Below are 20,977 nucleotides of genomic sequence, written 5' to 3'. Positions count from 1 at the left end.
TATTATTTTCTACTTTTTAGTCCATTTATAAAAGCGTTGTATATTAAAAAGTTTTTTTTATATTATTTATTCTTTATAGTTTTAGTGCAGTATCGCGACGAGAAGCCCTTAACTGACCTCTTAGGCGACTTGCGATCATTTTCTCTGGCCTTTTTATTTTGATTCGATTTTATGTTAGTTTCATACGTTGCTGTACGTACGCTAAACTTAACAACAATATTTATTTAACCAAAAAAAAAATCTCGAAATTTTTCCATTAGTAGAATTTATTTTATTTTGCCATAAGTATCTACATAGAAACTTTTGTACACGTATATACTTACATATTCTGGGTTTCCCATAGCCAAGAGCTTCTTTACACGTCACAGCTTCTACTCAAGCGTTTCCAGACGTCATCTACGTAGTAATTTAGAAGATTATTGATGCAAATGACTGATCAGAAAGCCACGCTTATGCTGATAAAATTCTTCGGTCAAAAATAGACTAAAACAATAATATTTAAGGCAGTCATTCACAATTATTTAAGCCTTTTTCATTGTTTCTTTATTTAAACGTATTTTCTTGTTTGATTATCGAATAACTCGAGCGGGAACAAATATTTTTATATGCAGTAGGTAAAATATATCAAAGAAATGCCGTTCGCAAAAGAAGGCAAAATGGTTTACAATAAAAAAAGCAGCTTTGTTGGTGGCTTATTATTTGAATCGTATAATACTGTTTTTGATTTTTCGTTTTTACCACCTTAAAAAAATGTAAAAAGATGGAACAAAAAAATAGCACTTCGTTTGGAAATTACCCTATTGAAAAATGTCCTTTTAAATAATTCTATTTTTGACGCTAATCAAGATGAAATTGCATGATTTGGTCGTGTGTTTTTACCATGAAATTCGTTTTTATGTACCAAAAGTTTTTTTCATTCCACTGGGTTTTCTCTTTTCTCAATAGAAGTTGTTATACTACACTGTGCTGAATTTTTGGAATAATTTTTTAAATTAGTCATATCTTTCAAATTACAAAGTCCTTAAAAAAAATCCTGTAGTAAAGAGAAAAGCTAAAGAAACAAGTTTACTATATTGGGCCCAGAGTTTTGCGAGTATATTTGTGGTATTCACAACGATGTTACTACATGTCTTAAGTGTAGTATATTTTTATGTCGTCAACTTTAAAATATTAAATAAATGTTTAGAGGACTTAAAACCACAACCAACTATTTTTTAATACCGCGAAATTTCATAATATGATTTTTCTGGTACCTTTCGAACCCCCTCAATATATTTTTAGTCGTTTAAATTTATGGCAGACAACATAACGACACCGTTGTGAACACCCCAATCAAATTTTGTAGTGCAAAACTCCTGGGAACTCCTGTACGCTGTCTAACAGGGGAGCTCGTAAGGGTGTCCTGTCTAGCAAATACATCAGTCGGGGCCCGAGCGGGCATAATTTGAAAGTATTCCAAGACATCCGAGAGCAAAACAAGGAATTCACTGACTAATTTCGACGCCCCATAAGCGATCATAAAGCTCTCAGTGGCTCATTTCAAAAATTGTATACAAAATGTATCCACGAACTCCATTGGATTTAGTTATAAAAAATTTTAAATAAAATCTTTTAAGTGAGCACATTTTGTAAAGGCTAGCTAAAAACCTGCACTACATACATATATGTAAGTAAGAAGTCAGTCATCATGTCAGTATGAAGCAGAAGCATGTAGAATGTCAACATCTGATGAGGCGGCCTTTACAGTTTTCGAGAGAAAGACTTTACGGAAGATTTTATATATATTAGCGCTGCTAAATATTTCGTTCAAATATAGGGAAGCCAGCCTTAATGCTGAAAGATTCGTAAAATTGTTACTTAAAATTGGAATAATTATTGTATCTGAAAGAAGCTCATTAGCCTACTAGCCGCTGTCAAATATTGAAAATACTAATTTACCAAAATGTCCAATGGCAACACGCTCCACAAAGCCACCATCGATATATCAAAACGAAATCGGAATAATAAATATCTTGTTTTTATATAGACATTTATTTGTCGATGTTTTTTTGTAAGTGCAAGTGAATAATATGTGCAGTCAACTGAAGCTCAATACACAGAATGCATGTTGCATGTTGCATATTGCATGTACAATAAGTGTGCTCGCTTAAAGACATTGCATGTAGTGCTGTCGATAAAAAATAATTGAAACGACTAAAAATCATTCATTTGCGAGCAGCTAAAGTAGAATAAAATTAAAATGGCAAAAGTGAAGAAGTAAATAAATAAATATATCTACGTGCATACAAAATTAGTGGCGCTATTCGCATTTGCTCTACATATATTAACATATGTATGTATGTATGTAGACTTTAAGTTTTTGCTATTCTTGTTGTTGCTATTGTGCTGGAAATAGCAGCAGCATTCTACGCACATACATATTTACAATAGGGGTCTTCCCTTATACTGGTCAAAGCCTCGTAAAGCTCGTAAATTTACGAGCCTCGTAAAAGAACTGTCAACATTTGTATGGAGCTCTATTTACGAGCGCCTCGTAAAATTACGAGGCAAATTCGATACACAAATGACCTCGTAAACTTCAGTGCTAACGATAATATTGAAAAAAAGAGAAATAATAAACGTCCACGATTTGCAGGTTTTGCAGGATTTCGTCCAAAGTCGTTCCCGTACGCCAAAAATTCTGTATCTGGGAACACTCTTGTGACAGTAACTGAGCAACTATTCCCAGAATGGAGTTTCAAGATTTAGTCCGCAGTTTTTCTTCTGTCAAATTTATGAAAAGTGTCAAACGATAGGAAGAGTTGCATTTGTGTACAAAAATAAAACGAGGTGAAAGCAAATAAATAACTTTCCATTTGCTAAAAAATGGAAGTAAACAACGAAATATTCGAATGCATATGCAATTATTATTAATTCTATAGATTTTAATAGTTATTTAGTGATCTTTCAAAAAAGTGCTTTTTACGTTCCCGTACACTCCTGCATCTGTTCTCCTGCTACTCTCACATGAGAGAGTAAAATTATAGTTTGACACTTCCACAGGTTTTAGTCCGAAGAATACTGGAACCGTAAACTTACGAGTTTTACACATTTTAAGACTTTGCGAGTTTAAGGGAATCCCCTAAACGATTTCCGAATTGTTCAATGCAATGGAATAAAAGCCAACTAACCGGCTTAGCTTGCTTGCTTTGCTGCAATTTTCTTGATGGCTCAGCTGGCAATCGGTCGGAGTAGTGTTTCCTCTCTGCACTGCGGCAGCGGTAGCGGAAAATGTGCACACTCATGTACGTGCGTGCCATTCTGGTAATGACTCTGCAATAACTAGTGTGGCTGTAGTGGCCAATGCATCGTGCGCATGCAACCGGAATGTGTCTTAAGGATCAGCAAAGAGCCAAAAGCGGCACTGAGTCAATCTTTTGATTTATAAATAAAACGGTTGACTAAGCAATTTCTTGATTTACTAATGGTTTCTTAATTTGAAATGTTTTTGTGTTACTGCTCTGTTGAAGTTTTTTTTTCGTTTTGTCTTATTATTTCTTATTTATTTATTTTTCGTAGCTCAAAGCTTTTAGGCGGCAAGTACGTACTAGTATTACTCAGCCATAAAAAACTACTAATCCGCGACGACTGCGGGAGTAGTCGCAAAGGAACATGATCTATTTATATGGAATGAACTGTTTGCTTCTCGATATGCTCGAACGTCCTATGCAGAGACGATATCTTTATCGATTTTTGTTGTCGATTTTGTTACCGATATTTTTATCGCTACTTTTATCGATTTTCTAATGATTTTGCTACGAATATTCCTATCGATTTTGCTATCGGTATGTTACCATCGACTTTTTTTATCGATAGAGTATAAATATAAAAATGAAGATAAAGGAAAACAGAATAATATAAATCTAATTAGAACGAACAGGGGTAGAGGTAGGTATCTAGATAGAAAAAGAGAAAAAATATAACCTTAGGCAACAGCAGATGGATGTACATACATTAGACTGCATCACCAAAAAAAGTTGCGGTTTTTCCGCCGGGATTACAAAATTTATTATATTTTAAGACGTCCACCAAAATATTTCGGAAAACTATTAAGATTTAAGCGAGCTGGACCGATTTGAAAATACCTCCAAAAATGGAGTTTTTTATGAAAACAAATAGTTTCTTAAAGAACTTTTTGAAAAAGTCCCCTCAGATGACAAATTAGATTAAGCTTAAAAAATCTGCATAAAAATATTTGAAAATCTTTTCAACGGAATCGTAAGAATGAGATTTTTGATGCTGTTTTTTTACTTTTTTCAAAGATTGGTTTACGAAAAACTTGAATAACTGGGCCAAAAACGTTCTGATTTAGACTTATGGGATCTCAGTAGAAAGGTATTTTCACACTGTTTTTATTTCTGGCCAAAAAAACGTCACTCGTGTCCCATCTTGTTTTTCGAATACCAACACATCTTAATTCAACTTTGAATGACGTTCGTTCATCCTACCTTTCTCTTCCATCCTTTGAATGAGTTTATTAGCAAAGAAATAAAAAGGGTGAGAAAATACCTTTCCAATGACACCTCTTAAGTCTAAATCGGAAGAGTTTAGGTTCAGTTATTCCAGTTTTTCCTATACCAATCTTTGAAAAAAGTTAAAAAATATCATCAAAAATCGCGTCATTACGATTCTGTTCAAAATTTGTTTTTCTTTTTTTTTTTAATATTTTTATGCAAATATTTTAAGCTTAAACCGTTTTGTCATTTGAGGGGATTTTTTCAAAAAATATCTTTAAAAAACTATTTTTATTCATAAAAAACTCCATTTTTTGAGGTATTTTCAAATCGGTCCAGCTCACTTAAATCTTAATATTTTTCCGAAATATTTTGGTGGACGTCTAAAATATAAAAGATTTTATAATTCCAATGGAAAAATAGTACCGATTTTTTTTTGTATGGGGAGTGATGCAGTCTAATGTACATATGAATGTAAATTGGTTATGAGACAAACTAGTTATGTAACGTAGGTTTCACGTCTGCAGTGTGGGTCAGGCGCAGTTACTTTTTTTTGAATTCTATTTAAATAATTTTAATTTAATTAATTAATTAATTAATTAAATCTTTTAATTACCGTTATTTCTGACTTTTATTTTATAAATCGAAAATAACAATTATTTTTTATTTTTATCTAAATAATCTGCAAATAACAGTTATTTTTTAATTATATATCTTAGATAACAATTATCGAAGACTTTTATTTATAACAGCCATAAATAAAAATCGGTCAGTGACCTTAATTTTTTAAATCATACTTAAAAAGTCATTTGTATAAGTCGTGGTAAACTTTTGTTTACCAACACCTTCTTAACTCTGGGAAATGTTAATGACTTTTATACGAATGATTTAAAAAATAAAAGTCTTCTATAATTGTTATCTAAGACATATAATATAAAAATCAAAAATAATTGTTATTTTGGATGTATAATATAAAAATCAAAAATAATATATAAAAGCCAATAACATTATTTTTTAATTTTGCATAAAAATTGAAAATAAAAATTTATTTTCAAATTTGAGTCTCGATGAAAAAAGAAATCGATTGATTGTAGAACATTTCATTCATAGTGAATTTTTCCATGATAGTTTTTATCAATAACTGTTATGTTCGGTGTCTGATTTAGTTACATTATTTGGTTTTAGTTACCAAATCCTGTGTTGAGAGAAATATATTTAGCTGACTCTTTGCTCGGTGCACATACCAACATCGCATATGAAATAATTACCAAATTAATTGCGTTCATATTATTAAATCGTTGATGGTACCTGTTATAGATGGGTCGGGAACTAATTGATTTCCAATAATACCCGTCTGAGACTAGTTGCGACTAATTAATGCCCAATTGTAGCCCTTTGAAACTTATTCCGGAATAGTCTTTTAAGAGAGCAGCGGCACAATTATTTTCGGGTATGTAGATTTTTTTTTTCGGTGTTATTTTTGTTTATAGTAATTCTCTCATATGTATGTGTTTGTCACTTTTTTGGGATTAATTTTTATGTTTTGTTCTCACCCCTCGTCCTCTTTATGTATTTTATTTTATCGTTTGTTTGTGTTTATTCTTGCCAATCAGCTGATTAATGGAAATTCGCAATCATTTTTTTTTGTTTGCTTTTCCTTCGCTAGCAGTTTCATATATACACATATGTATTCAAGTATGTACATACATACAATAAGTTACACCAAAAATACACCAAATTTCCCGTAAAATAGCTCTAGTCCACACCGCTAGCATAGACAAGCCTAATGCGAGGAACTACTATGGCCAAGCATTCTCACATTGTTGGAAATTTTCCGCAAATTTAACCGGCTATTGTGCCGCGGACACCCATCTCTGCTAGCAGTGACGCGACTAAATAAATTTCCGTTGAGTGGAATGGCTTTGTGGAGCGCTAATTTGTGTAATAAGACGTGTCTTGCTATGTACGAACGTTGAACTTGCTGGCTGTCTAGCAGTTGTTATTCTCAATCGAGTTATTTTCACAATTCCTTAACTTCTAATTAATATTCTAGAATCTGGCCGAGCATGTGACGCAATTAAGAAACTAAATGTTAAAAAAAAAAACCTGAACAAACAAAACCGGTGTGGCACAAAAAAAAAAAACAAATTTAATCACACAAGTAGTACACCCCCTTTTCCAGAAGCATTTAATCAATGCTTTAGTTATTCGATTGCGCGCATGCGCATGACTTAGTTCGGATTATTATGGCAAAATCACTACAGAAACTGTGTAAGTGGGGGCAAAAAAATAATAATAAATAAATAAACAACTTGCATGGAATGCTGCATGATTGCGAAAGTAAATGCACAATTGAATAATGTTCTCGCTTGCAATACACAGAGAGTACGAAATTTGTTTACAAACACACGTATGTATGTATGTACATGTGTATATTAGGGTGGTCCTTAAAAATGTATGGGGAATCCCCTAATTTTTTTTGAGAACAAAATAAAAACATTCACCAAAACTTCAAAATCAAAAAAAAAAAAATTGGAAAAATAAAATTTTTTGAAAAGCGCAAAAATTACAAAAAAAAATTAATTGAATTTTGATAAATTTGACATCTTATTGAAACTTATCCATATTGATTAATCAATTCGATGAGTTGCAGCTGATCAAAGTCAAAATGTTTTAGAATTTTTACGATTTAGAAAAAAAAATGCAACTGCTTCAAAGCCCCTTTTATTGTTATTTTTTTCAATTTGGAAGTTTCCGTAGACTTCTTTATATTTTACGCAGAACAAAATAAAGGCGTGCTCGATGATTTTGATGTGTTAAGGACCACCCTAAAGTTGCATTCATAATTTGCAAAAATTAATTATTTAAATTTAAATATGTAGTTATTATGTATTTATACAATTTTTTAAAAACAACGCTTTTTTAAAAACAACGCTAACTTTCACGTTGAAAAACAAAAACAAAGTAATAATGCCATAGCCGCCTGACTTCAGGAAGTAAACAAATAAAAATGCATTGGCAGTGGATTTGTGTGAAGAATTGTAAATTTTTCGCTAAGGTTACTTTAAACTACAACTTTTACTTGAAAAACAAAACAGGACAAATACTAAAAAAAAATCCACCACATTCGGGTATTTTCCATAACGCCAGCGGAATTTTTGACACGCTAAACGAGCGTTTAATAAATCTAATTACAACTCTGCTACTGTCATACACGACTTGAAACAAGCCATATGAACACTTACATATACCTAGATACACATACATACATATGTATGTAGTAATGTATGTGTAAATTTTCATCAACAATTGCATGCTTGCTTACTTTATATGAATTGTGACTTTTCAATAAATATGCAGTGCGATTATCTAATAATCATACTTGTATGTATACTTGTATTAAATGCTATTTTCTTGCTTCTTTTTCTCACCGCTCAAGTGCAAATATTGTCATGTAAATTGTTATTAAATGTTTGCGCTGTCAGCAGCACTTAAGTGCCGTCAAGTGCATGCATTTGCGATTGCTCCGAGTCTAGAGAGATGGGCGGCCTGCGTGCAAATAATCGTTATCAATGCCAATTCCGCGCGGATATTTTTGAGAAATAGGACAGGTGAACTAATTTAAAAACTTGTACATTAGTTGAATAATTATGTTTCTTAATACAAAATTTAGGTAAGAAATAATGTAAATCTAATCATCACCGAGTGTTTTTAAACCTATCATATATTAAGAAGTTTCTGGAGATCATTCCTACACTGAGAAAATAGTTTAGTTACGTCAAATAAATATGTTTCACTCAACGCATGATTTTGCATTAAAAAAAACGCAAAAACGGTAAGCAAAAAAAAATATTAAAAATCTGCACTTATTTTACTAAAATTTTATAAGCCTCTGATTCTGATTAAAAAACTCACAATGTTGGTGAATTTGAATTTGAATGAAGTTAGAAAGCTTTATTTATGTAGTTTTGGTTAAGGCATGAGCCATATTTGTAGAAAAATATAAAAAAAAAAATTTAGCTTGAAAAACATTGTAAATATTAAAAACTCAAACAACAATTCATCCAGTTTTGACCGCCAGTGTACATTTATATCGAATGTTGTTGGTATTCTCATCAACACAATCGAAATCGATATCCATAAATTTATCGAAACATTTGTATATAGATTACTATGTATATCGATAAATATTGATTCAAATGTTAATATTGTGTCGAAGGCAGAAAATGAATCGAACTGAAAATGAATATTGTTGGTGCTAATACTGTTTAACGTAAAAAGCTTTAAACTTAGCAAAGGATTCGATGGCTATACAATATAATAGATGAATTAATCCACTAGGTGGCGCGGGTGTCGAGATATTTGAAAACCACTTATTTATGGACCGCTTTGTTTCATATTTAGAACGAAATAACTCCACAAAAAATTTAGCCCTTAGGTCGTGAGGGGGTAATTTCTTTAATAAGCGCTAATAAAAGCTCGTCTTTAAAAAAATTGTTTTTAAATTATTTGTTTCTTGGTTTACTTTATTACTAAAAAAAAACAGACCGACAGGCAATTTCGCCGCGACTGCCATTATGGAGTCTAAAAACTTAGCTCCTTGTTACTTTATAGACATAACAGGGATTTGCATAACACATTCTTTTCTTTTTCTCTTCTTCTTCTTCTTGTCCTTAACGGGCTGTACTCTCTATTCACACTGAACAGCCAAGGCTTTTTCCCACAAGGCTGCGTAACATAGCTGCAGGACGAAACTACGGGTGCTCTATTAAATTAATAAAATATTTTAAATCAAATTACGAAAGATAATAAGTAACAATATTGATGAGTAGCTTCTTGATAAGTTATTTAAACATTGCATCACTTTCCGCCGATCGATTACAGAACTTGAGCTCGTGAAAGTCTCTCGCCAGTTCGCAAGTTTAGTGCACATCTCTATCTAATAGGCACATATGTGTAGTACATGTATACTTACACACATACATATGCATGCTTATGCAGTTATGCCAGTCAACAGTTACAACGTCACACTTGCTTTGTTCAACATTTGCTTACCGAAAACAACTTAAGAATATTTTTTTTCTCTAATTCCAGTCTTTATTTATTGTCTAGTTGGTTAGTTAATTGTTTCCTTATAACTACTTAATTTTAATATTTTACTGACTTATTAATACAAAGTCAATAAATTCATGGCTGGGTATATGCGTCAGCCAGAGTTAAACTTAAAAGTCGTAAAAATTCGTTACCTAGTTGCATTATTTAATATATGTTTGGTTATAAGAATCACGTGTGACTAAAATACTGTCTCGCCTGATTGATATTAGAAATGACGTGAATGACAAAAACTGTGGTAAAAAGCCTAACGACAATATGACTACTCACTTAAGTACACTTGAGTAACCCATGTTTTAAGTCACTATGGATTTTTTATTGCTTCTAAAGAATTATCATATACTAAAACTTCTCACCTTTATTACCTGTCCCCTAGCACTGACTAATTATTAACGGTGTAAGTATATAGCTACATATACTTATATACTATAACAAATGATCCCTAAAGGTTTAAGTTACGCCCCAAGAGGAGCGCCACTAATCAGTAATTAAATGCCTTCCTCAACCGTTGGTCTGTTTGGGGCGCGAACAAAAAAACTTCGCCAATTGTCTCTCTACTTTGCGAGGCTGTACTATTTGTACATCGCGAAAATATTTTAAAACTAAAACTATCTTGAACCTCTCTCTTGTGATACTTTTTCATATTATGTACATGTAGTTTAGAAAGAAGCCATTTCAAAATCATTTCGATTGATACCCATATTGTAATAATTCATTGAAATGATTGAAAATTTTGAATTTTACTTTTTAAACCGTTAATTCCTATAATTCACATTGAATTTGAATTTTCAAACATAAGTCCCTGCTATACATATGTTGCTTAGAAATAAAGCCTTTTCAAGACTCTTCGGAATAAATTAAATTAATTTAAGTTTTAAACGGGTGGCAACGCTTGTACAACATCTTAATAATATTTTAAATGTTCAATCTGAAGGTTTCTTAGCAATCTTTCATTTGACAATCATATATCAATTTTACAGGTAGCTTGCGAACAATTAATCTAAATTTGGCTTTTTGAACAGGTGGCAACCCTTTCCAAAATACTTTCAAACTACAACTTTTTTAAGCCTCTTGTCATCCATTCTTTAATATAATTTTAAAATAAATAATTATCTTAATTCAAGTCGAATTTGATTTTTTGACAGGTGGCAGCCCTCCTCCATGAGTATGGAATTAATTTTATTTACATACGTACATATATGTATCTATACCCAGTTCCTGTACTCTATCAAAAATATCTTCTGAGATATGATATGCGGTATGAAAATTCGCGTTTTATGGGAGGTGCCACGCCCCCTCGTGTAATCGAGATCAAATCTGTCCTATATTTTAAGTTGGACTAAATGGACCAGTGTACAAAATTTAATGGGAATCGGTTGAGTAGTTAAAACGTGAAAGCGTAACAAATAAACAAACTCAATTTCGGATTTATAATATTAGTCAGGATTTTTTATTAATATTTAATTATCTATTTAGGTCACCCATTACCACCTGGCTGTTGACCTTTTGTTGTTATTTGTCACCTGAATTACACACTTATGTATTGCAAAATTTAACTTCTCGATTTGCTTTAATTTTGTTTTTTAAATTATTGCTGCAAATCTAGTGCATTTGATCTTAATTGGACACATGCGCCAACAATGTATGTATACAAAACTTTTATTTTATTTTAATTTTTTTCAAAACAACTCATGTCCGTCAAGATATGTCCAGTCATGGAAGGCAGCTCGAAAAATTTTGTAATTCCTTTATCAATTCTGGTCGCAGCCATGATCACGATGAGAAGTTAAATATGGTAGTGGGCAAGCGATAAATTGCAACTGAAAGTGTGTATATGCTCTAAGCATTCAACGTAGATTTGATTGTACACAGCTAAGGCAGCTAGCTGTTGAGTTGCTTGGGAGGAAGCAGGAAAATAATTTAAGTTAAGTAAGTTAAGTTAAGCTGTAGCATAAAATGCTAAGTATGTACGTAGATGAAGGACATTGATCTAGAGAGATTACATGCATAAGTATTAATTTATTTTAGTTTAGCTTAAGGAAGGCAGATAAATAATTGAGAGGTAGTTAAGTAGAATGATTTTACATTTTTATTCAAAACTCTTTTCTATCGGAAACTTGTTCAGATCTCTCTCAAATTATTTCTTAAACGGTTTGAATTTTATCAAATCTCTTACTACCACTTGTGAGATCTCTGTAAGGCTTTGAAATAATGATTTGCGAAGCGTTCGTAATCTTCTCTTTTATATTTTCTTCCTCTACATTCTTGCAACTACATCTATTATCCAGTGTGTTTACGCCTATCCGGCGCCTCGCGTGTGAACTGGTAAGAGAGTGGCCCGTAAAATTTGTTTGAGGAAAGTCATTTATTTTCAATTTAATATTAAGAGCAATGGTGTGCCCTTCCTGGTTAGGTATTCATGAGGGTTTTACAGAACTAAAGGTTGATAATTGGCTACCAGAGTGGTGTAAACTCTGATAAACTGTTCACACCTTTTAGTGCCATTTCCTAAACTAAAATAAAAATAAATAAAATATAAAAAATAAAAGAAAATTAAATTTTGAAAGAAAATTACAAAAGAAAAAACGCGTAGGACGAAAAAGCGAAAATTGTTTTTGCTTTCATTTAAAATCAAAGCCGAAGCAGCTCAAACCCTGCAAATAATTTTTATAGGAACTTGGAAACAAGAATATTACAAGAAAAATTAAAATTTTCTTAAGTGAAATTAAAATAAAAACAATGTTTTTCTTTTTTAAACAATAAAATCAGCAAATAAAAATAAAAAGGAAAAAGTAAATTACAAAAAAAAAATAAAAAATACATAAAATAACTTTCCAAAAATTTATTTAAATTAAAAAGTATATATATTTCTTTTAAAAAATTTTAATTAAAAAAAGAAAAACATTAAAATTTGCAAGTTTCCCTGACAGCTGGTGTCCGCGGTTGCATTTCAAACATAATAAATTTTTTTAGAATTTTAAAAATTTTGTAGCCGAACAAAAAACAGTAATAAATTTTTTTAGAATTTTAAAAATTTTGTAGCCGAACAAAAAACAAGATATATGTAAACACTATGTATATATGTATATTTTTGGTTGTTCTGTCTTTTTTTCACATTTCACATTTCCATTTGTTTATCGTACTAGCTGTCGGGCTTCTTAAATTGACTCTGGTAGCGAATGCATTCCGATTACGAATACAATTTTTTTCAATCGAGTACAGTGCAAATCATTGGAATTAACTGAATTAATTTTATCAACAAGTATTGGCTAACGTTTTTCATAAAAAATCTCTCATGTATAGAATTGTTTAGTATCATGTAATTACTAAGCCATAAAGTAAGAATAAGATACTCGCTGAAATTGGTTTAAACCCCAAAACCGGCAACGTGACCGTTACAATAAAAATATATGTATGTTTCTCAGTCATTTCTTAAAGTTGACGTATTCATTTATGGCATAAAATTGCCAGTTACTTATACATAAAGACTTTATTACTTAGCCCTAATTACGGTAAAATCGTCTTAGTCACTCACTGCATTTTGTTGTTAAAATTGCTGTTGTATTTTTTCGTCAATAATCAATTTTGAAACTGGAATTTTGGTAATAAGTAAATATGTTTGTTAACGTCTAATTGCAGACTTTTGGAACATTTCCATTAATTTCATATTTGCACATGTGTTAGAGGTTTCTTTGACACATCAGTACTTATAGAGGTTGCATTTTTTGGTGATTACTGATAAAAAAAAAAAAAGTCGAAATTCCCATTTGGGATAGGCAGTGGGCTATGTTTCTTAAATGTAAAGCTATAAAATTAAAAATTATTAGTAACAAGAGATCTGTGTGTGCAATTGTTTAACTAAAGGTTTTCTTATTTGGTTACAGTCATAAATTGATTTGTTAATCAATTCCATAAATGTAACAAACAAATTACTTATGCGAAGGTGTTTGCAAAATATGTACCAGTACTTGTTTTCGAATGTTTCCTTGAATTACAAATACAATTTAGTCTTTTATGTGATTGCTGCAGCTGCTTTCCAAAAATGTGCATCTAATAATTTTTGGTACGAAAAAGGAGTGAGTAGAAGGTTCAGCCAATGACAAAATGCCGAATTAATGACATTTAATTAATCGTAATGTAGTACTTCGTAGCCTTTTTTTTAATGCGGGATTAGGTGAAAACTTACAAAATCAGCTAAACAACATTTTTGACGATCTTGGTCAAGAAATAATTAAAACCAGTAAAATAACGGTATGAGAAAAAGGTGCTACTTTTACCAAAAATGCCGGCAATCAACAATGAGCGAAATGTGTCTCAAAATATATCGTTTGCGAGCTTCTTACTTCACAAATCGGTGGCTCTGCAGTTTAATGTCGCTTCTGATGGTCAGATGTTTTTTTATGAGCCGCTTTTTCATGGCAGAATAACAATGGCAGGTTTGTAATTTTTTGCCCACTACTTGGCTGACACTTCAAATGTTTCATCTTAAAAATATTTTTAAAAACTGCAATTTTTTAAATACTAGCTATGTTTCGCTAATACGAAAAGAAATGTGAATAAATAGCACTTACGAAATTATATGAATAAATAGTGCGATCAAACGGCTTTGATAATGATATGGATTGTCGTATTGATTAAGATATCGATATCGAAAAATTTATCGACGGAAATCTGGGTAATTACATCATATGTATTTCGGTCAGCAATCGACAAATATTGTGATGACTTTATAAAGAGACGTATCGATAATAATATCGACAGATGTATCGAATAGTGCTAATTTTGATGAAAGGTTTGTTGATTATGCTGTCGCCAACAGCTTCCGCTGCAGGTTGCTTTGAAAGCAATATAACCTTAAACGCTGAAGGATTCCAGAATGGCTCACAGAAAATTAGTAATTATAATATCTTTGAAAAAATACAATTAGCAGTGGGCTGCGAAATTAACGGCAGCCCTCTTACCTAGGCGGGGCTAAGTAGCGCCGCTACAACAACAACAACAACAACAACAACGAGCGGTGTCGAAGCATTCAAAGAAGCAAATTCTGAGGTACTAGACATAACCGTTGATGTACTAAATAGAGCATCAAAATCATATGTTCAACCGAAAATTTCTAGAAGCTCACTACCAAAGAAGCGTTGAAAAGAGAAGCAGCAGCATACAATTAGCACTTCTGTATACATTTCGCTTATAAATATATTTACATGAAACTTAACGCAATAATTTTACCTATTTACACATTTTTATATATATAGATTTAGTTTTTTTTATTGCTTGACTCCTTCCTTTATCATTTTTTTCAGTCTGAATCGAAAATCGTAACTATCGTAAAGTTGAATTTAGGTTCAAATTATAACCTACAGTGCATTCTAGAATACACAACTAGCTTGCATATTTCAAAAATTCTCAACTCTGCTCTTTTTTTTTTTCTTTTTCAGGACTACTACATCAACACAATTTACGCTGGCTGGCGTGATCTCATGGACAACAAATCCGATCCGCGCACACGAGATTGGCCATTAATGAGTTCACCCTTCCCCACCATTGCCATCAGTTTATCCTACGCATACTTTGTGAAGGTGAGTCAAGAAGAATGACGAAAAAACATAAAACAATTATTGAAACTAGTTTAGGTCCTAAAAACATTGAGTCGTACAAATGCACAATTTAAAAATGAAGAACTAATAGTGGCTGGTTTACATTCAAAAAATGAAACGAAAAGTACGAGTATGATTACAAATGCTAAGGCTACTACAAAGGAATTAAATATACTGCGCTAGCCATAGCGCAATTGAATAGACTAGGAACATAGAGTACTAAATACATATACAGTGACTCAAACAAATGATTACGAGCTAAATTTTTTGTTTGTTATTTTTATATAAAAAGATCGTCTAAGCTTTAACCTAACCAAGTTAAAAGCGGCAAAAAAAATTTTTGGTGATGGATTTTTGCACTTTTTTTCATATAAGTATGGATTTCCTATAAAATAAAACGCGGGAGACCGTCAGCAACAAAATTTCAAAATTTTCAACGCAAATTTTTTTAAATTGCGCTTGTTACATTAAAAAACACGAAAAAGTAGCTTCCAAAAAAAATTCTCAAAAATCAACGCTATTTCACTTCATTAGACTAAAATTGTATGGGCTATAAAACTGCATACCCTATAAATTCAGAATTGAAATTTTAATGAAAATTTGTTGAATTTTCCTAAATTTTGTTTAAAGTTTGAAACTATGATTTACACGGTTTTAAGCGAAGCTCTGCCGATATTTTTATATAAAAACCACAAAAAAATTTTATCTGAAAAACTTTTACGAATATTAAAAAAAAACACACGTGACCATTTGTTTGAGTCACTGTATATGATATCAAGTCAAACAAAAAATAAACAATGAAGCAAGCAGAATGCAAACTTTTTAGTTGACTTCTAAAACCTGTCTTGGTGGCCTGCACAGCTGCCTTATATTATATTTTCAGTCCGCATACTAGTTATAATTAGCTTCGGCATCCTTCTGGTTTTAGCCCTACGTAACTTTTTTTATGAGTGCATAAAAATACATGCGATGTCAACTTTATTCCTAGTGCTAAAACCGGTAAACTATTTTTTATAAATAGGGATTTTAAAGCTAGCATATGAAGTCATTCTAGGCTTTGCAAAAGTGTACATACATAGATAAACAAGTCAAAGCAAAAAACATACTTAAATTCTTATATAAAAATTTAAGATTATCTTTAATTTCATTATGATCCAATGCTCGGATTTAAACCAAATTAGTATGTGACCACCTGTGAGGTAACACCTTTCCTTAAAAAAAGAATTTTTAAAATCGGTTAACGTGGTCCTTTTTGTAAATTCGGTTAATAATAGGGATGCTTTCAAAATCATGTGAATCAACTTGCTTGAAAATCGTAAATAAGAAATTTTAGAGTCAAATGCGGCCACATTCGGAAAAGAGAGAACCAAAAGCATCGATAGCTATGTATATATTTTATACTAGTTAATCGGTCTGTTACATAGCAAGTTATTAACGATTTGCTAGCTACTTTTACTAATATTAAATTTTTTGTAGTAAACATACTTCCTAGAAAGCTTCCCTGATCGCGATAGAAATTGATAAGGAATTGACAATATGTGTAATAGTTAAGTACATTCTATGGTTTCTAATTTTTATACCAAAAAGCATAATCTATATACATATAATAAAATTGTAACTGACCGATGTCTGTACATTATAGATTTTAAAGAAAAATTACAGTAACAGAAGCCAAATCAATTATTTTTATAATTTTTGTCTGTCTGTCTATCTGTCTGTATGTTTGTACGCGCATCACTCAAAAACTAATACTCGATGTATTGAATGCAGCTTTCATCGGTGTATAAAGAAAAAATTAGGGAGTTGCCACCCGTATGAAAATTGCAGCTTAAGTAAATTGATAAGATAAAGTAAGTATTGCCATATGACAAAGAGGTGTTAGAATGCTTACAGCTGGAAATATTTTTGTTGAAGGTTGCCACCTGTTTGAAACATTTAATTTAATTTAATTGATTAAAAAATTCAATACTGAAATATGGGTATTAAACTGAATAGGTTTAAGAAAGCTTACAGTCGGAAATATTTTTGTTGAAGGTTGTCACCTGTTTGAAAATTTTAATTTAATTTAATTGATTAAAAAAATTAAATATTGAAATATGGATATCAAACTGAAGAGGTTTAAAAAAGCTTACTGCCGAAAATATTTATGAGGAAAGTTGCCATCTGTTTGAGAGTTTTAATTTATTTTAACTGATACAAAAAATTCAATATTGCAATATGGGAATGAAATTGAAGAGGTTTAGAAAAGTTTACTGCCGAAAATATTTTTGAGGAGGGTTGCCACCTATTTGAAACATTTTATTCAATAAAATTGACAAAATAAATGAAATATGTAATGAATAATAATGATTACTTTATTTGCCAAAATGTTTAATACGAAAAGCTAGTTTTGGTTACTCTCGCTAATTGCATGCTAATTTTCTATAAAAACTAAAGGATAACCAAATGTAAGGATATTTTAATTTGCTGCGTCCGAACAGAATAATGGCACAGGCCTACAAAAACTTAAGAAGTGTATATTTTTTGTTGATGCAATGAAGCAGATTTTCTTAACGATTTTTGGAAGATATACCTTTAAAAAAAAATTATGCATGTTCATATGTATGTATGTGAAAGCAACTAGATAGTTTAATCTAATTAATCAAAATACAAACATTTCAATGCTTTAACTGTAATAAAAATGCGGGTGAGATTCACAATTTATATCTTAGTTGTTGACAACACACCACACCCTTCTGCTCGTCAGCTTTCAACAGTTTATTGTGTGTGTGTGTTCACTTTTTGGTCAAATTGTTCGCACAGTGTTCGATTTTAATGAACAATTAATCTAAATTTTTCTTCTGCTGAAAAGCGCGCTGAAATGTTGGTCAAACATCTTTACATTTAATGGACCTATGTACATATTATATAGAACCGTTTTCACACTCACAAGTTATGCAACTCTCATTTTGAAACTATGTAAATAACTTTTAATTTTGGTACTGAAAGTCGATACTTAAAGCCGAAGTTGGCTGGAAATGGCATCGCATTCGACCAAAAGACGCCGACCAAATACATAATCTATGTAAAGTACCCTCCAGTCAACAGTGTAAGTTGCGAATTCGTTCCTGTGATTATACTTAATCTCTTCTTTGTATTGACTTGAAATTTTAACCTCTTTAAACAATATCCTTTATTTAAGCATTTTGCATGGATTATAGCATAGACAGTTGGCAACGTTATTCGCATTAACGGGACAGTTGATCCGATCAAAATTATACCCAGACAGGTGATAGTAAAGCGGCCTACATGTCCCAGTGGTCGTCAATGGCAAAAATCTATACAACCTTTTTTTTCTATTCCTAGCAGACTTCCGATTGAAAAGAATTGTTTGCGCGAGTGTTTTTTCGCAGAATAATCGATTATTATTGCACATTGATTCATATTTTAATTCATTTTTCGTGAAGTTCCAGCTGTTTTTGCTCGTGATTTCGCAGTTGAAAGAAAATTCGAAGAAATTTGCTTTCATTTTGTCATTAGTATTAAACAGCCATCCCGAGATGATCCGTCGTTCGATCGAGCATATAAAATTCGCTCATATGAATAAAGCCTTCGCAGAAGCGCTGAGTGAAACGAAGTGCCATTCAATCGATAATATGTCCCTTCAGATTGTGGGATCGCAGGGGGGGGGTTCTAAGTTTACCAACTTGTTTGGGTTTCTTTTGTTAGAAAGAGGAATGTTGCCTGCAACTTCTCCGAAAGTTCTGGATATGTAGCTCCACCTAATACAGAAATATTTCAACATGAAAATAAGTAGCAGGAAAAAAGTTTAGTTTTTTTTTTCGAATTTGGGGCTGCCTGGTAGGTAAAGGGAGGAAGCCACCCTTAGAAGTAAGGTAATTTCTGAAATTTGCATTATCTATCACCTTAACTTTATAAATTTTTGTTTAACCATTAAAATTGACAATTGTAACCAAAATTTGTATGCCTTCGTATTAGCAATAAAATTAATTACTAAATAAAAAAACTCAACAAAACTTCAGTAATGTAATTTTAAATAAATGAACTCATCGGCCAGTTGTACAAATTTACATTTATTTTAACAACTATTTTTTCACAACTCTCCCATTGTTTTGCAGCTACGACGCTGCGTAACAACGAACAATTCGCCCCTAAATTAATTGGCAACGTAAATTTTGTTAATTGCATAGTGTACAAATTAATTATATGTATGTCACCGTGTACATATATATTTATTTATGTACATATATGTATGTACCTAAGAAGATTTTATTAGCCAGCATTTTATCTCTTTTTCGTTTATTTCACTGACTTTGCCCAAAACCTTATTTGACTGCATTGAGAAATGTTTATTCACTTGATTGCCACCATTGCTATTTAGTACTAATTTTAGCTATATTATTGCGCACTTTAATTTATGTTGCAGCGCATTTTGCATATGAATTTCGGATGCTGCGCGCAGTGCTGGTTGAGTGATCATTCAGAGTGCCAAAACGCAGGTGGCAATTTCCGTCATCTTAAGTTTTTGTTGAAAGGCATACGTACATACATACATATGTATGTTTTATGTGTGCAGGTACATACAAACAAAAAAAAAAAATTAATATTTATTGCGTGTTTGGCCGAACTTTTTCTCCAATTTGTGGTTAAAGTTTTGGCGCTTTACTGCCACCATGGAGGGACCTACAACTTTTCAGCGCCTCCACGCGGCAAATGGTTTTGTTAAGGAAAGCTTTTTGTCAACTTAAATACTTTCGGCGGTTTGCTATTTTCTTGCCGGCCGACGACCGCCATTATACACGAATTTCGGTATCATTTGGTTGCTACGTTGAGCTGGCAGCGAACTTGGACCCCGACCAAGTAGTAGTTGCACCTCTAATCACACAGATAAATACTCGTGTGTATTCATTTGTTGTATGATCATCAAAATTTTAATATCATCAATTGTTTTTTTTTCTTTTAAATTTTTTCCCCTCTTTTTATTGCATTGGCACATTTAAGTGCAGCACCTCGATTTGCTTTCAGCAACTGTGCTCAATTCAAACTCAAAGGGTTTGACAGAAACTTGAATGTACGTATGTACGTATGCATGTTGCTATAGAAATACTTTATTTAACGTATGTATATTTACATACATATGTTGTACAAATGTGTATGCATACCATAGTACATATATACATACATACATATGTATATGTAGGTATGTGCGTATATTTTGTGTTTAGTTGTAATGATAATTTTGCAATAAGCGTTAATTTAAGTGGTTTTTTATATGACCAGCATTATTGGATGCCTCTCTGATTTCTTTCATTTTCTATGTTTCGTAGCATTGCGTTTTCTTAATTGTCATCTCTTTAAATTTTTTTTTGTTTGTGATTTCTTTGGCAGGTACTTGGTCCCAAAATGNAAAGATCCAGGTTTTTTTTTAAGCAAGTAACGTTAAATAAGTTATATGTATTAGAGGTTTACTTTAAAAGTAATTGCCGTCTGGAAACGACTGCGCTGCGGCCCATAAGGAAGATTCCAAAGAGCCATGAGGCTCTTGTCAAGGTCATCACATCTGCACCGTTCGTTCGATTTTCAAAAGTAAGGAGTCAAATTAAAGGGCTTGGGCTGTAGATGTGCAATAGCGTTTTACTTTTTCGAAAAGAGTTGCCACCTGTCAAGCAATTTAATTTTAATTATTAATCAGATCCACATCTTTCGTTCGATGTTTAAGGTCAGGTGTCAAATTAAAGGGCTTGGACTGCACATGTAAAATAAGGTTTTTTTCTT

The 20,977-nt window shown here is 31.9% G+C and overlaps 1 protein-coding gene across 1 annotated transcript in view; it reads left to right on the top strand.

The window, feature by feature from the left end:
• LOC108371587 (elongation of very long chain fatty acids protein AAEL008004-like) overlaps window positions 1-20,619 on the top strand; it is a gene marked incomplete at its 3' end in the record, with an annotated part of 23,223 nt that extends 2,604 nt beyond the window's left edge. Inside the window, exons 2-3 of the mRNA XM_017627175.1 lie at window positions 15,044-15,184; window positions 20,591-20,619. Coding sequence (XP_017482664.1) covers window positions 15,044-15,184; window positions 20,591-20,619 — 170 coding nt within the window. The remainder of the gene's footprint in view (window positions 1-15,043; window positions 15,185-20,590) is intronic.
• Window positions 20,620-20,977: the final 358 nt, after the last annotated feature.

This window comes from Rhagoletis zephyria, unplaced genomic scaffold, assembly GCF_001687245.7.
Source record: "Rhagoletis zephyria isolate East Lansing unplaced genomic scaffold, Rhagoletis_zephyria_1.1 Rzeph_scaffold_05091, whole genome shotgun sequence".
NCBI lineage: Eukaryota > Metazoa > Arthropoda > Insecta > Diptera > Tephritidae > Rhagoletis > Rhagoletis zephyria.
Note: the sequence above shows the minus strand (reverse complement) of the source record. Positions and strands in the feature narration are given on the sequence as shown.